We start from the raw sequence: 15,332 nt of genomic DNA, 5'->3' as shown, positions 1-15,332 counted from the left end.
ACCTTATAGAAGTTATAATATTGTTGTTTGTTTTGTACCTTCCGCAACAAATGTTTTTGTGAATCGGAAGGTTCTTACAAAAGAGCTCAATGTGATCAGAGGCTATAAAGCAGTCGGAAAGCAAGCAAGAGTGTTTGGTGTGCATAGGGATGTCAACGGGGGCAAATGGGACGGGGATAGCATCCCCCGCCCCCACCCACGAAATTATTCTGCTCCCCCGCCCCCGCCCCCGCCCCCGAAATCTCTAGCCTCCCCATCCCTGCCCCCATCCCCGAATCCCAGGATTACCCCCGCCTCCGCCCCCGTTTCCCCGCACCCGTTTGGGTTGACTTTTTTTTGGGCGAACAAAGGTGTAGTTTATGCTAAAAGAAGTTATTTTTAAGCAAAATAGTTATTTATAGCATACGTTTATATATTTAAGATAAACATATTATAACATCTTAAAAATGTTATACTATAAGCTTAAAAACATGATATTTAATTAAATTTTGGAAGTTCAAAATCATTGCTATTATTTATTATATTTTTATAATTAATATTTATTAATATAAATAATATATTAACGGGGTCCACATTGGGGGTTCGGGACGGGACTATCCACCCCCGCCCCCGCCCCCGCCCCCGAAACTAAAACGGAGGTTAATATTGCCCCCGCTCTCGCCCCCGTCCCCAATTTTTTAAACAAATATTCCCCATTCGGGATCGGGTCCCCACGGATTCGGGCTCCCACGGGACTTTTTGACATCCCTAGGTGTGCAGTGAGCCTAGACCCGGTTTAGAGAAAGGGTAATTTGTACTCGATCAAAACTTTTAGGGGCCAACTTTTTTTACTATTAAAAACTTATCTATGTTGGTGCAAAAAAAATGACTAAGAGGTGTGGAGCCAAGAATTAAGATTAAAGGGCTCACATCGTAATAATATATTAAAATATAATTTTATATCGCTTAAATTAATAAGTCTAAATTTTTAAAAAAAATAATAAAGAATTAAAAACTTGTCTCCATTAGCCTTAATCTTCAAACGTTTTCAACTAACTAAAAGTATCGATTCATATTCATCCATTAATCTACAAAATATTAAAATAAGTAATTATAACATAGATATATATGGTTCATTTTAGAAAATTAAAATATAAATAAACATAACAAATAGTACCTTATGCATTTTAAGTTGTGCTCGTCTTTGTTTAATGAAATAGAAATCATCTATAATATCATCCGTATGAAATGTATCAGCAATCTCTCTCTCTCGATGTTAACAAGGAAACAACCTTTAAGAAAATCATCATTCATGGTATTTCGAAGTCGTGTTTTCACAATTTTCATTGCTGAAAAATGTTCTTTTAGATGTCGCAGTAGAAACAGTGAGAATCAATATAAGACGAATCAATCTATCAAGCAAAGGATAAGTAATTGACTTTCCTGTTTCATGCAGGCCTCTACACATCTTAGAAATTATAGAAGAATTTTTCAGTGTGGGTGATTTTGCACATCTAATTTATAATGTTGTAACTCAAGTTTCAACAAGTTCCTTTCGTGCTCCGTAAAGTCCATAGGATAATATGATGTTGCAAATTTACATATATCCTCAATATTTAAGGATTTTCTTGGATCTTGCATAACACTGAGACGGAGAAGCTTTCTTGCAGACTCATTAAATCTAGAGTTCAACTCTTGTAACCGACTATCAGTAGCAGCAATGAATACTTTAACTCGATAGTGATGCTGTATGGTTATATTATCTTTTTCACGACGTTGGCGAATTATATATCTATAAGTTTCATTCATGTTAGGGACAAGAATACTTTTTTTCTCACAAAAAGAAACCACTTGGTCCAAAAGCGATTGTCAACCTTCATCTCTCAACTTTTGAATCAATATTTTTGTTGTAGAAACCAATGATAAAGCATTAACAATATCAATAGATTTTTGTTGTAAAGTTTGGCATAGCTTGTTAGTTATCCCCATTATTTCATTCATCATGTGCATAGCAATGACAAAATTTAATGATAATGCATGTGTAAGTGCATATGTTGCATCACCTCTTTGAGAAGATGTAGAACCTTTTATAGCAATGCCATTCAATACTACACAAGATCGATCAAACAATCTTATCAAACTGCATATTGATTTGAAATGAGAGCTTCACCTAGTATCTCTAGGCCTCTACAATGTTTGTATTTGATTTATGCCTTTTCCACTCTCAATTTCTCCAACCTCAGTTAAATGAGAAATTTCAGCAATTTGAGCATCTTGCAATTGATCATTACGTTTGGAAGAAGAAGAGATGACATTAACTACAAAGTTTAAGGTTTTAAAGAAGTTATGTACCTCAGTCACATCTTCAGACACTGCAATTAGAGCCAATTATAGTTGATGTGCAAAACAATGTATATAATAAGCGTATGGACGTTCCTTTAATAATAAAGCTTGCAACCCATTCCATTCTCCACGCATGTTACTAGCCCCATCATATCCTTGACCCCGAATATCTTGAACACTAAGTTTATGATAAGATAAAGAACATAATATCTCATTTTTCAAGGTCAATGAAGTTGTATCTTTAACATGAATTAAGTCCAAAAATCATTCTTTGACATGCCCATCTTGGTCAACGAATCTCAAAACAATAACCATTTGCTCTTTCTTAGATTCACCTTGAGACTCGTCAACTATTAAACAAAATTTTGACATCCCGATTTCATCACGAATTGCTTTTTGTACATTTGTAGCTAAAACATGTAATATTTCTTTTTGGATATCTGGTGATGTGTACTTTACATTTTGAGGAGCATTTTCTAACACAACATCAGCAACAGTCTTGTTATAAGAAGCAATGAACTTAATTAATTCAAGAAAATTCCCTTGATTTCTTGAGTTAGGTTGTTCATCATGACCTCTTAAAGCACATCCTTGAAACATGAGCCATTTAATGGATTCAATAGAAACTTTAAGGCATAGTCTATTGTCCATAACTTGTTAAGTCGTGTAAGGTCCTCAAAACGGATATTTACCAATGATCAAGCAATCACACAATCAAATAGAATAAGAAATAAAGTAGAAAAAAAACTGAAACAAGCTTGCACATGCTTATATTGAATAAAACGCCTGGTACAACTTGCTATCTATGACCGTGAATACTTGTGGCATCAACCACCGTTAATGACCTAACCAACCCCTATATATAGTGGGATTGAGGACTTCGGCCGAATATTAGTTTTACGACCGTAAACTCTCTACTAGGCCGTAAACAACTAAACAACCTACCAAAACCTAATAATGACTCAAAAGAACTTATTAAAATGTAAGCCTAGACCAAACCACTAACTAGACCCTTCAATCTCCCCCTTGGTTTGGTGCTAGCTTAAACTTGCCCCATTGTGACATCTGCTCAAACATCAGTATTGTTGATTGATTTGAAGAAGATCTTGTTCAAGCTCCGAGTATTGTGGCCTACAAACGTGCAAAATTGGCTAAAGCAGCTGTGAAGGGTCGACTTCTATTTAAAAGGAGCTCAGATCAGAATGCTCCTGGGGATCAACCCTAGATCACTGTTACAGATCTTGGAGAGAATCGCTTCAAGAATGTATATGGTGATAGGTCTAGGATCATTTCATGGGGATTTCACGACACCCTAAACATGTGGATTGTGAGACGAAAGAGTGGCAACATTGAGTTGTACAAAGATGCTCATGATTTTCACTCTTGGACCATAGTTGATCTTTCAGGGTTGTCGAAGGCTCCGTTTGCAAATCCATCTCAGAATCCCAGGGCTACACAGTTCAAGCATTTCCTGGAGGATCAAGTACTCAAGAGTTTTCCCTCAATGAATACTGCATACTAATTATAAGTCCCTAATCTGCATGTGTATCAGTCAGATCCGTTTGATGGTGCGGAATCCCAATCAAACGGATGATGTTAGATCAAATAGAAGAGAAGGAGAAGATGAAGATGATGAATCTTGTATGTATTGATATGAATGAAGATCCGGATACAAGATTCATACACTCTAACACACACTCTCTTTTCTCTCTCTCTAGAACACCTTCAAATGCACACACTTAAGCTCCTCTATATTGTATACTCTCTATCACCCCTCACCTTATATATAGTTGGGAACATGGGCTGTAAATGGGTTTACGGTCCAAGACACAAAAATACATTTTCCTAGAAAAGAAAAGTATAAACCATATTTTTGACCCAACAATCTCCCTTTGGTTTATAGCTTTCTTATCTTAATTGACCCAACAATCTCCCCTAAAAAGTAATTGGCTTTTCTTGTTAATCTTTAGTTGGAGATTGGCTTCAGCGTTTATCTTCGATTTCTTCACAGCATCAAGATGAACATATGAATCTTCAATGTATGACTTCATCTTGAGCAGTTGGGCTTTTCTTCAAAATTTGACATTGAACGCACATTGGGTGAGGATGCTTGATGTACTGATTCTTGAAAGATAGCGCTTTCAACTTGAGAATATTCAGAGATAACATCAGAGAGAACAAATTTTCTGGATCACTTCAGCAGGTTCATAGATAGTAGCAGACTGATTGAGGAGGCTTCAATGCAATCCGTCACATAATCTTCAATTTCTGCTTCACATTGCTTCTGGGGTAGAATAATTGAATGTTGAAAAAATAATCTTCATTTCTTGCTCCTTCGAATGAGAATTCTTCGATGATCACGGATGAAGCCTTGGCTCAGAAAATCTTCGATTTAGTCTCCATGATTCTTATCTATACCTGAAATCACTTTTCAAGGGAAAACAAAACTAAAAGAAAACTTATCACAAAATATTTTTGGATTTTTCATATTTTCTAGAAAAAAAAACAAAAACAAAAAACAAAAACAAAATATTTTTGGATTTTCTGATTTTTTTAAACAAGAAATAAAACATAAATAACACTATTTTTGGATTTTTAATTTTTATGATTTTTCTTTGATTTTTGAATTTTTTAATTCTCCCCCTAAATTTGTGTATAAAAGAAAAAACTATGAACAAATTTAACAAAAACATAAACAAAACATTTGGGATCAAAGTTATAAGACAACCTGAACTTGTTTATCAGTACCTTCACTTTCATGAATAGATCTAGTCAATTGTCGGTATTATGGTCCACTTAAACAAGAAGGATATTGACAAAATTTTCTAAATATACCATTTAGCTGACAACGACCATGGGTATTGTTGTCCACTTAAATTAAGCAGCGAGATCTACAGACAACCTCTAAATGGTTCAATTTTAGTTGCACTAGAACGTGTTCCCCACTTCCCGATATACCATGGTTATTAAGAACTTCCAAAGAACTCCTTACTTTAGGTGAGTAAACAATTATTAAGGAGGAAGTTAGATTTAGAGATAGATGCATATGTTATATCCCAGGTAGGATCTCTTTCAATCACGCAAAGGGGACAACATATGACTAACAGAGATAGAGAGATTAAGAATTAGAATGTTGTATATGTTGTGTCCCAGATCGGATCTTCCGATCATGTAGAGTGGCCAACATATGGCTAAAAGATAGAAAGAATTCCAGAGATAAGGAGGTGCGTAGAATTAGAGTTGCATATGTTGCATTCCAGGTCGGATCTCTTCCAATCACATAGAGGTAGCAACATATGACTGACAGATAGAAAGCAAGAAAATAATTTCCTATAGACCTACTTTATCAGAACCCCCCAGTCGCCCTATCAAAACCAAAATTAAGGGCATAAGTCCGTACATCAAGGAAAATTCGAACCACTGTTCTAGATGCGTATTAATTTAGTGTATCCTGTAGGTTCCCGTGTTTATCTCACTGCTCAATCTACCTAAGCGTCGTATGGTCAGTCCAAACAATCCTAACTAAATCCACACTTTCAAATCCTTTGTGCCTACCATCACACACTTAAGCTCCTCTATATTGATACCAATTGTAATTCCCCAATCTGCTTGTGTATCAATCAGATCCATTTGATGGTGCTAAATCCTGATCAAACGGATGATGCCAGATCTAATAGAAGAGAAGGAGAAGAAGAAGATGATGAATCTTGTATGTATTGATATGAATGAAGATCCAGATACAAGATTCACACACACTCTCTTTTCTCTCTCTCTCTCTCTCTCTCTCTCTCTCTCTCTCTCTCTCTATAACACCTTCAAATGCACACACTTAAGCTCCTGTATTATTTTTCTCATCACTCCACTCCTCACCCCTTACATCTATATTTATAGGGAACATGGGCTTGGTGAACATGAGCCGTGAATGGGTTTACGGTCCAAGACACAAAAATACATTTTCCTAGAAAAGTAACTGTAACGACCCATTTTTCATGTCCGAAAATTTCATTTTTAAAATATTACTTTAGAAAACATTAATAAATAAAAACATTGTTTGATCACACCATAACACATCGCAAACCATGTTTTAAAAAGTCAAACCATACATCCCATCAAATATCAGAGTACAATCCCAGTGAATCTCGTAAATGCGGAACCCGAAGAGTGTGTGTGTGACATGCTGCTACCGCGCCGGCTCCTTTCCCCTAGCTGAGGAGGTACCTGAAACCAAAACTTAAACCGTAAGCACAAAGCTTAGTGAGCTCCCCCATAATACCCCATACCATGCAAGCATTTAACAAACAACATGCAATTAATAGATACGGGCCACGCCCACACTCGTGAAGATACGGGCCCCGCCCACACTTCGCTTTCTGAGAGATACGGGCCCCGCCCACACTCGTGAAGATATAGGCCCCACCCACACTTCGCTATCTGGGAGATACGGGCCTAGCCCACACTCCATTCTCGGAGAGATACGGGCCTCGCCCACACTCAACCGCCAACTCATATCATACAAGTATCGCACAGACAACAAGTGTAAAAAAATTCTATCATACTGGCATATATCATAATCAACTCAACTAAGAGATACGGGCTCGGCCCACACTCTAATACTAATGTCTCGTCCATACGGGCCGGCCTTGGTGCCTTAGACCCGTTACTACTGGAAGGAAACTCACCTCGAAATAGCTGCTGGTCTGTGTGGGAATTGATCACCTACTACTGCTGCTGCTGCTCCGGAAACTCCCCAGCTGTAATTCCCACAATATACTTAATCATACACTGCTAACTGTCCTTTGGGTAAAAAGACCATTTTACCCCTGGTCTAGCCCTAAGTCAATACGAAGTCAACTTTTAGTTGACCCAACTCGCCGAGTGGATCTCCACTCGCCGAGTCCCTGGCAGACTATTGTCTTGGGTCCCTGATTCTACTCGTCGAGTTGGGCTATGACTCGACGAGTTCATCTTCTAAACTGACATTCAACTCCTTCATCCTACTCGCCGAGTTGTATGAACAACTCGTCGTGTTCATCTTCATCCGAAGAACACATATGCTAAGACTCGCCGAGTTGTATGAACAACTTGCCGAGTCTGTTCTTGATCTATGAAGATTGCCTTGGACTCGCCGAGTCAGGGCATTGACTCGCCGAGTCCTAACATGGGTGAGTTCAGCTCCCAACTCACCGAGTCACCCCCTGTGACTCACGGCTCAACTCGACACGTCATGAAGGGACCAATTCAGTGACTCGCGACCAGACTCGTCGAGTCACATATACGACTCGCCGAGTCGCAGCCATGCATCCATCAAATACACCGATTTGCTTAATTCCAGTCCATACCATTCACAGATCTGGGCTTCTAGGACACAAATCACACGTAAAGTTTCCAACTTTACATGTAGATATTCACCAATATGGATTTTAAGGCTCAAAGTGCACCAAAAGAGGTAGATCTAGGGCTTTCATGCAATATGACCCCATAAAGGCATTAGATCCAAGCTCCAGGGACTAAATCATGCCTAGATCTAAAGGCTAACAACTTATTACAACCCACAAAGCACAAACAAGCTTGGGGAAGAGCCCAAGAAGGACTCCTATGAAGCTAAAAGAGATTACAAGCTTGAAAACAGAGGGGAAACGAGCTATACCTCAAGGAAAACGTTGAGATGACACAAAGATGCCTGGTCTCCTTCTCCTCTTCTTGATCTACTCTTCTTTCTCCTCAAAATCTTCAAGAACACTCCAAAAACACTTCAATCTCTCAAGGAAGTAAGGGAAAAACGATGTTGGGAGTTCTGGGGGTGAATGGGGACGAGTTTGGGGCGGAATGAGGGTTTAAATAGGGTGCAAACCCTTGGAATTTAGGGTTTCATCCAGCAGCGGTGACTCGCCGAGTCTGGGATATGGACTCGCCGAGTCGCCAACTTAAACATGTCCTGAGTCTCGTCCCTACTCGGCGAGTCGGACCTTATGACTCGCCGAGTCCAAGGCTAAAATAGGGAAATGCTCAAATAAAATTCACATACCGGAAACCAGGTGCTAGAGTAACGTATAAACCATTGATCACAGAGCCTAGATAATTCAGATTCAGTCCTTTACATATGTTTTAGACTGCCCGTTATCACTTTCTTGATATCACTTCCCAATAATAATTACTAACGAAAAACTATTACGAAAATGAAAAAGTGTCTTTAAAACGAACCAGAGTAAGATAAACTTAGGAGTATAGAGAAGAAAACGCAAACCATAATTCATCAGTTGAATTTGCATCTAAAAGGTCTGAGAACAGCACGCATAATCTCAGAACAGATTTGAAAATTCTTCATGTCATTAAGCACTAACCCCATGAGTGATCACTTCCTTTCTTCCCTTCCCGCAAGGACACATACTCTCAAACAGTGGTCTGAGTGTTGTGCAGTTGAGAGATGCCTCCATATCATGTGCCTGGACAGCCACTACCAAAAAGCCGAAGTATGATGATATGCCTCCATATCTTCTTCAAAACATAGTGGGATCAGTTGGCCTTTGGAAACCAGTCCATTTTGAAACTAGGTTGACCTTTGTCATCCTTGCACGGTACTCTCTCCCATGACATATCCTTCTTATCACAAACAGAAGATGTAGAAATATTAGAAGCATTAGGAGATTTGGGAGAGTGAGCTTTTAGAAACCATTTATAATCGGGTTTAACCCATTTCTTTTTTGATATGATGGATGGCTCAGTGATTTCTTTTGATCTTGATGTCATCTATTGAGATAACTTTGACCTAACCGGTCTTTGTTTCACCGGAGCATCTCTTGGATCGGGCTTCTTGGCCGACATTCCCTTCTTTCCCTTTGGATTCAGATTCTTGGCCTTGTGGGTTTGATTATGAATGTAGCAAGTAGTGTTAATCGCCTCAGCCCAAAAGAAGATGGGTAACTTGGAGTCACACGACATCGTCCTTGCAGCGTCTTTTAAAGTTCTATTTCTCTTTTCAGCAACACCATTTTGTTGAGGTGTGTAAACGGAGTTGTATTGACGCATAATCCCTTTTTCTGTGCAAAAATAATCTAGAATAGAATTCTTGAACTCTGTTCCGTTGTCGGTACGAAGCACCTTCACCCAATTATTGGTTTGGTTCTCAATCAACACTATGAACTTCTTTATCAAATCTGCAACCCCAACTTTGTTGGATAAGAAGAAAACCCACGTAAAACGAGAAAAATCATCAATCACAACCAAACAGTACGAACTTCTGTTGATGCTTAGGACGTTGACTGGACCGAACAAGTACATATGTAATAATTGAAGCACCTGACTGATTGAGTTAACCTGTTTTGGCGGCACTACTAGAAAAACAGCCTTTTACGACGCACATCGCGCGTCATAAAAGGCTCAGACGACGCGCAAATGCGCGTCAAGGAAGGTCACGTCATAAAGAGAGACGACACGCTTTTGCGCGTCGTCTATAGACGACGCGCATTTACGACGCGTAATTATGACGCGCGTTTATGACACGCAATGCGTATCAAGGAAGGCCCTGTCATAAAGGAAGACGACACGCATTCGTGTGTCATAACCTTACGACGCGCGTGTTAATGACACGCAATACGTATCAAGAAATCCCCTGTCAAGAAAGGCCATGTCATAAATGAAGATGACACACATTTTTGCGTATCATAATTTTAAATGTTTTAAAAAAATATTATTTATAGATTTACTAATTTTCAAATTAAATTTAAATTTAATATCTCATAATAGAAAATAAAATATCATATACAAAAAATACAATCCATTGTATAAAATTTAAAGTCATACAAATAATCGTTCCATGGAAAGATAAAACAAATCAATAGTTGTAACAAAAATTTACAAACTAATTAGATACAAGAAATATAAAAAAATATATACCCTCAAATGGGAGATATTCAAAGTCTAATCTCCATGTCAGCTCTTCAACTCACTTCTCCAGTTTGTCCTTAGGTTCTCTAAGGGCTCCAGTATCTCTTGCAGCCTGTGAAAACATATATTATAATTTTTTAATTACTATTTATTCTTATAATTCAAAGAATTTAGATAAAATTGTATTATATAATACTTAGATTTTTTACAGAAAATTCACTCACGAGCTTCAACATACTTAATTTTTTTCCCAAGTGACACCTTTTTCCTGTCTGTTAATTTCCATGTTCTTGTGTTGAGTAAAAAGGTCAAAAGATGTCCATCCCAAGTGCACACAACAAGTAAGGTATCTGTAATTAAACATTAAACACTTTTTACAAATTTGCCCTCATAGACGAAGATAAAGATGAAGATGAGATGAGAATCATACCCCTTCAAAGGCACAAAGAAGAACAGAACGTGATATTATTTTACCACCTAGATGTTCCTCAGTGATGTGATGAGAATCATACCCCTTCAAAGGCACAACAAGTAAGGTATCTGTATCCAGTTAAGACTTCAAATCAATAAATAATATCCAGTTAAGTATTAAGTCCCTTTTTGGTTTTTTTACCTGATTTGTACAACAAAGTTGCTGCTGAAATTCCAGGGAGTTATTTGTAATTCTCTCTTGATGTGGGAAGCAGCAGCTAAAGCTATTGCTTCAGTAGGGAGCTGATTCATTGTGGAGGAGAGACCACATGGATGAGTCATGCTGATTCCTAGGAGCTGATTCATTGCAGAGGAGAGACCACATGATGTGATGTTAATATATTGGTATTTTGAGTAACAAAGTAAAGTAAAGAGTAAAATTTCACCTGAAAATCACAGAATAACTTTAACCTTTTTCTTAAAGAAACTACTGTGCTTCTATCCTACAAAAAAAAATGTAAGGGTAAATTGGTCATTTAGTGATTTAGTCTTATACAAACGCTTTCTTGTTTATTTGGACTAGAAAAAAACATCCCTAAAAGTACTATATAATCAAACTAATAATGACTGTTTCTTTTTGGGACTGTATGAATGATCTGAATATGAACATTTTACCCTTCTTTCTAGAAAAAAGAAACCTGCAACCAGGCTTGTTTGGTGCTCTGCATGACATCTTGATCTGCATTTATTAAAATCATAGCAAACCTATTGTGATAGTATTCTGATTTCTTGGTTAAGGATTATAATGAAATGATCTAAATCTTTATTGTTTCTCTTATTATTGAACTTCAGTTCTACTTCATTAGCTTACCCAAATATAGACTTCTGAAATAATCGGAACATTAAAACAAACAAGAAGTTCCTAAATAAAGGGTAAGTTGTTAATTAGCTAAAAACAAATAAAATATGAGGAAAAAAACAGAAAGGTAAATAGGTGAAATAATCTGAACAATAAAACAAACACAAAGTTTCTAGAAAGGTAATTTGTTAATTACCAGTCAAGCAGCCTTTTGTTTTGGGTTTGGCTTTATCCTCTTTTCTAGAAAGCAAGTGCCAAACCAGTTCCTGAAATTAAATATGATGAAGGTAAGATAAATAGTAGCCAGTAGCAAATGCAAGTTGTATTTTATAAGCAGTATCCATATTTATAAATTTTACCAAGTGACTTGATGGGAGACACTAGTGTCTGGAAGAAGATAACATAGGACGTACACTGGTGTCACTGGATTTACCATTTGTAGTATCAAATACAATACCTGTCACTCCTCTCCACATACATACTTTTACTTTAACACCTTGTTGATAACTATGAAAGCATACACCAACTAGAACAGACCTCACACATAGCTCTCTCACATTAACACCTTTGACTTGCCTAACAATTTAAAAAAATTACAACAATCCCTTGTTCATAAAATTCATATAAATATCACAGTTTAAAATATTATACAGCAATTGAGGTCTATATATTATATTATATACTCACACTAGACTGCAGGTACTCTGGAGTAAGCTTGAAGCCTTCTAATAAGAAGACAAAAGGGATCACAAGATAAAAGAGATGATGGTGATAACTGAGAAGAGATTGATATTGTCCAAAGCTTTCTGTCCAGGTCCATCAACTAAAAGCACACCAGCATTCGCACCTGCAATAATTACCAAATCAACTCACCCATTTCTTGAGTTGTGCATCTGTTTTAGCTTCTTCTTTTCCTTACTTGTAAGAGGAGCACGGGCGAAGAGGTCTTCTTCCCTCCTTGCACGTTCTTCCATTTTTGCCTTATATCTCCTCACCTCACTATCATCTTCAGTACCAATAACCTCCCTCACCTATAAATATATATATATATATATATAATATTAATTCATCAAAACCCACAAAAAGCATTTTTATTAAATAATAATAATAATAATAATAACCTCTTGGGGTCTTCCCTCGAGATCATTGCCAACATTTCCTTTCTTTCCTTGTCCCAACATTCCAGTACTTGCCCAAATGTACCTGAATGATACATTAATCAATCAGATTAGTCAATATAATCATATATTACAAACAATTAGATGTAATTTGTTCATAAATTATACTCACCTTCTCCCATTTTCCCATGAATCTTATCTGCAAGTCACACAATCAAACAACTAAAGAAAAGAATTAGTCAGTATCAAACATATATATATATACATATCCAAAAATACAACTCAACAAACATAAGTTCTATGAGTGTCTATAAATAAAGAGTAGAAAACCACTGTTTCCTATTGATTTCTATTTTATTAGTAGCAACGGTGCAATCAAGAAAATGAAGTTTCTTTGATGGTGGTGAAGGGTAGTTACATCGAGAAGTTAGATTATCTCCAAGTGCAAACACATTGCTCTTAATTAATATACACATAACATAATATATAGTAATGCTTTTTATAAAAATAATATATTCGAAAAGTAAATATTATGCCTAAAATGCCCCTGTTAAATACCAAAGGAAAATAAATTCAATAAAAGTAAATATTATGCTTAAAATGCCCCTGTTAAATACCAAAGGAAAATCAATTCAATAAAAGTAAATATTATGCCTAAAATGCCCCTGTTAAATACCAAAGGAGAATCAATTTAACAAAAGTAAATATTATGCCTAAAATGCCCCTGTTAAGACAATATTTTTTGATGAATTGGAATTTCAATTACTGTTTACAGTAAAGATGTGGATTAAATTAATGCCCACCACAAATTTGTGGCCCCTAAAGTTGCAAATTGCTTGAAGTTTCAACGAAAAGATGCTAGATTGAAAATTGTTTACCAAACATTGCAAACTGAAAGTTACTTGACGATGTAAAAATCCCATGGACCCATAATTCTTTTTAATTTTATCAAATAAAAATGATGACCGATTGAAACCCACTCTGCAGTCAGCCCATGAGGATAAAAACATTCACAGGAGTATGTAAACATAACAGTAAAAAATTGAGGAAGAAGCAAACAGATAAACTGGTTCACAGATAAACTTGTTGAAGCAGAAAAATTGTTTGAAGCAAAAAAAGAAAAAACGTGAGCATAATATACTCGACTAATGGCAGCAATGAAGCAGAAAAAAATTGAGAAAATTGGGGTGATAAGGAGAAGAAGGTGAAACCTGATAGCAGCAGAGACTTGCAGGCAATCGTTACTTGTGTATACAGAGGTGGAAGAGACTTCGCCTGATGCGTGTTGTATGTTTGAAGAAATCGCTATAAAGGGTGTAAGGGTATATTGGGAATACGTTCAATTTATCTTCATCAGTGATTCTCTTCTCTCCAAATCACTCCAATTTGGGAGGAAGATTAGGAGAGAAGTTAATCCTCCGAAATCCTATCCATTCTTTCCGAATCATTCCAAAAAATAACTCGGGAACACGATCCACATAACCTTTCGCTACTTAAATTCCACTAAAGAACAGGGTGTAAGAATCTGAAAAAGTTATGCGGAATTACTTCTAAGGCTTCTTTGGATCATAGTCTCGCACTCCTCCACCGTCATGTCGTCCTTAGCGGCGGACGAGAAGTTGTTGGCGGAGGGGGGGTGCAGAATCGGAATCGGATCCTGCTGCCTCTTTGTTGGTGCGGCGATTACGATAATTGCGGGTTTGGTCATTGAGATGCAGACGTTGGGTCCAGTAGGGTTAGATCCGGTTGCAAGCAGGCCTTATGTTGGGCTACTTTGCATATGACAAGCTTTTCTACTTGGGAACACAGATATGGAATCAGTAACAAAAGAATGACGCCAACCAAAGAGCCCTAATGCCAGAAATATGAGATGAATAATACCTGTTTGACGAGAAGAAGAAGCCGAGATTGACTGTTCTAACTATACGATAATTTGATGCATTAAGAAAAATTGCTCCAATTATATAACGTACGTCGATTTTAGGGAGGAATAAGATTACAAGACATCACTGATTTGGGGGATTTGAGGGAGGAAGAGAGAAATCAAATTTGGAGAATGAATAGGAAGAGGAGAGTATTAGTAGGGGATAAGTTGTTGGTATGTTCGATCGCTTAGGTTGATCGAAGAGGAATGATCGAAAATGTGTTTAGTCTATTTTAGGGTTCTTAATTTGGTAGAGGATTTTAGAAGGAGAAAAAGAGGCGGGGTGTTTAATTTTTTTGGGATTTCATTCCCCCCGTAGTCTATTAAAAAAATGGAGAACGCGCTTCCTAAAAAATATAAAACGACACCCTTACACGACACACTCCATATGATAGGTGCCCTCCGTGTTTTTCTTTTCGGACACTAATTTTAGGGCGGGTAAAAATACGTGTCTTCTATCCTTCAAATTTTGGAAAACTGACATTACTTTTTAAGGTACGCCCACATGCGCGTCCTCTATCAGTGTGTGTCATTAATTGCACGTCGTAAAAGGCTGTTTTTCTAGTAGTGCGGGTCTAATTTTCTACGATGTTTATCCTGGGCACATGACACACACTTCTCAAAAGTTAAAAAACTACCTGACAGGTAAACCACGGACCATCTCATTCTTTGCAAGACGAATTTGGTTTTTGGCGTTAGCATAACCGAGTCTTCGGTGCCACAACATTGCGTTTTGTTCTGAGACCTTCGAAAAGAGGCAAGTGACTTGCTCATGAATGTTGCTATTCATATTAATAATGTAAGCATTTCCATT

General features: G+C 37.2%; 1 protein-coding gene and 1 long non-coding RNA gene across 4 annotated transcripts; both read right to left on the bottom strand.

The window, feature by feature from the left end:
• Positions 1-1,848: 1,848 nt before the first annotated feature.
• Positions 1,849-2,973, bottom strand: LOC145030181 (uncharacterized). The gene is made up of 3 exons (XM_078978588.1): positions 2,658-2,973; positions 2,193-2,351; positions 1,849-2,087 (listed from the first exon to the last, which is right to left on the bottom strand). Exons 1-3 carry the CDS (start codon positions 2,971-2,973, stop codon positions 1,849-1,851), a joined length of 714 nt encoding a protein of 237 aa, XP_078834714.1.
• Positions 2,974-10,128: 7,155 nt separating this feature from the next.
• On the bottom strand, positions 10,129-14,379 carry LOC145029149 (uncharacterized). Of its 3 annotated transcripts, none has more exons than XR_013676394.1 (12): positions 13,806-14,379; positions 12,767-12,816; positions 12,598-12,679; positions 12,396-12,507; positions 12,164-12,323; positions 11,836-12,052; positions 11,673-11,742; positions 11,064-11,120; positions 10,820-10,974; positions 10,637-10,746; positions 10,431-10,556; positions 10,129-10,318 (listed from the first exon to the last, which is right to left on the bottom strand). It is a non-coding gene; the product is annotated as an uncharacterized LOC145029149 (long non-coding RNA). The 3 variants fall into 3 exon arrangements; XR_013676395.1 differs by having other exon boundaries at positions 10,445-10,556; XR_013676396.1 differs by having other exon boundaries at positions 10,637-10,720.
• Between the last annotated feature and the right edge of the window lie 953 nt (positions 14,380-15,332).

Source organism: Lactuca saligna, chromosome 2 (genome assembly GCF_052625555.1).
Source record: "Lactuca saligna cultivar CGN05327 chromosome 2, ASM5262555v1, whole genome shotgun sequence".
Classification (NCBI taxonomy): Eukaryota; Viridiplantae; Streptophyta; class Magnoliopsida; order Asterales; family Asteraceae; genus Lactuca; species Lactuca saligna.
This window is presented reverse-complemented; position numbering and strand designations above follow the sequence as displayed.

Coding starts and splice junctions, on each gene's coding strand:
- LOC145030181 (XM_078978588.1), bottom strand. CDS start 2,973: ATGGACAATAGACTATGCCTTAAAGTTTCTATTGAATCCATTAAATGG. Junction 2,352..2,657: donor AATAGTTGACGAGTCTCAAG/GTGAATCTAAGA, acceptor CTCTAATTGCAG/TGTCTGAAGATGTGACTGAG. Junction 2,088..2,192: donor AGAAATTGAGAGTGGAAAAG/GCATAAATCAAA, acceptor GATCTTGTGTAG/TATTGAATGGCATTGCTATA.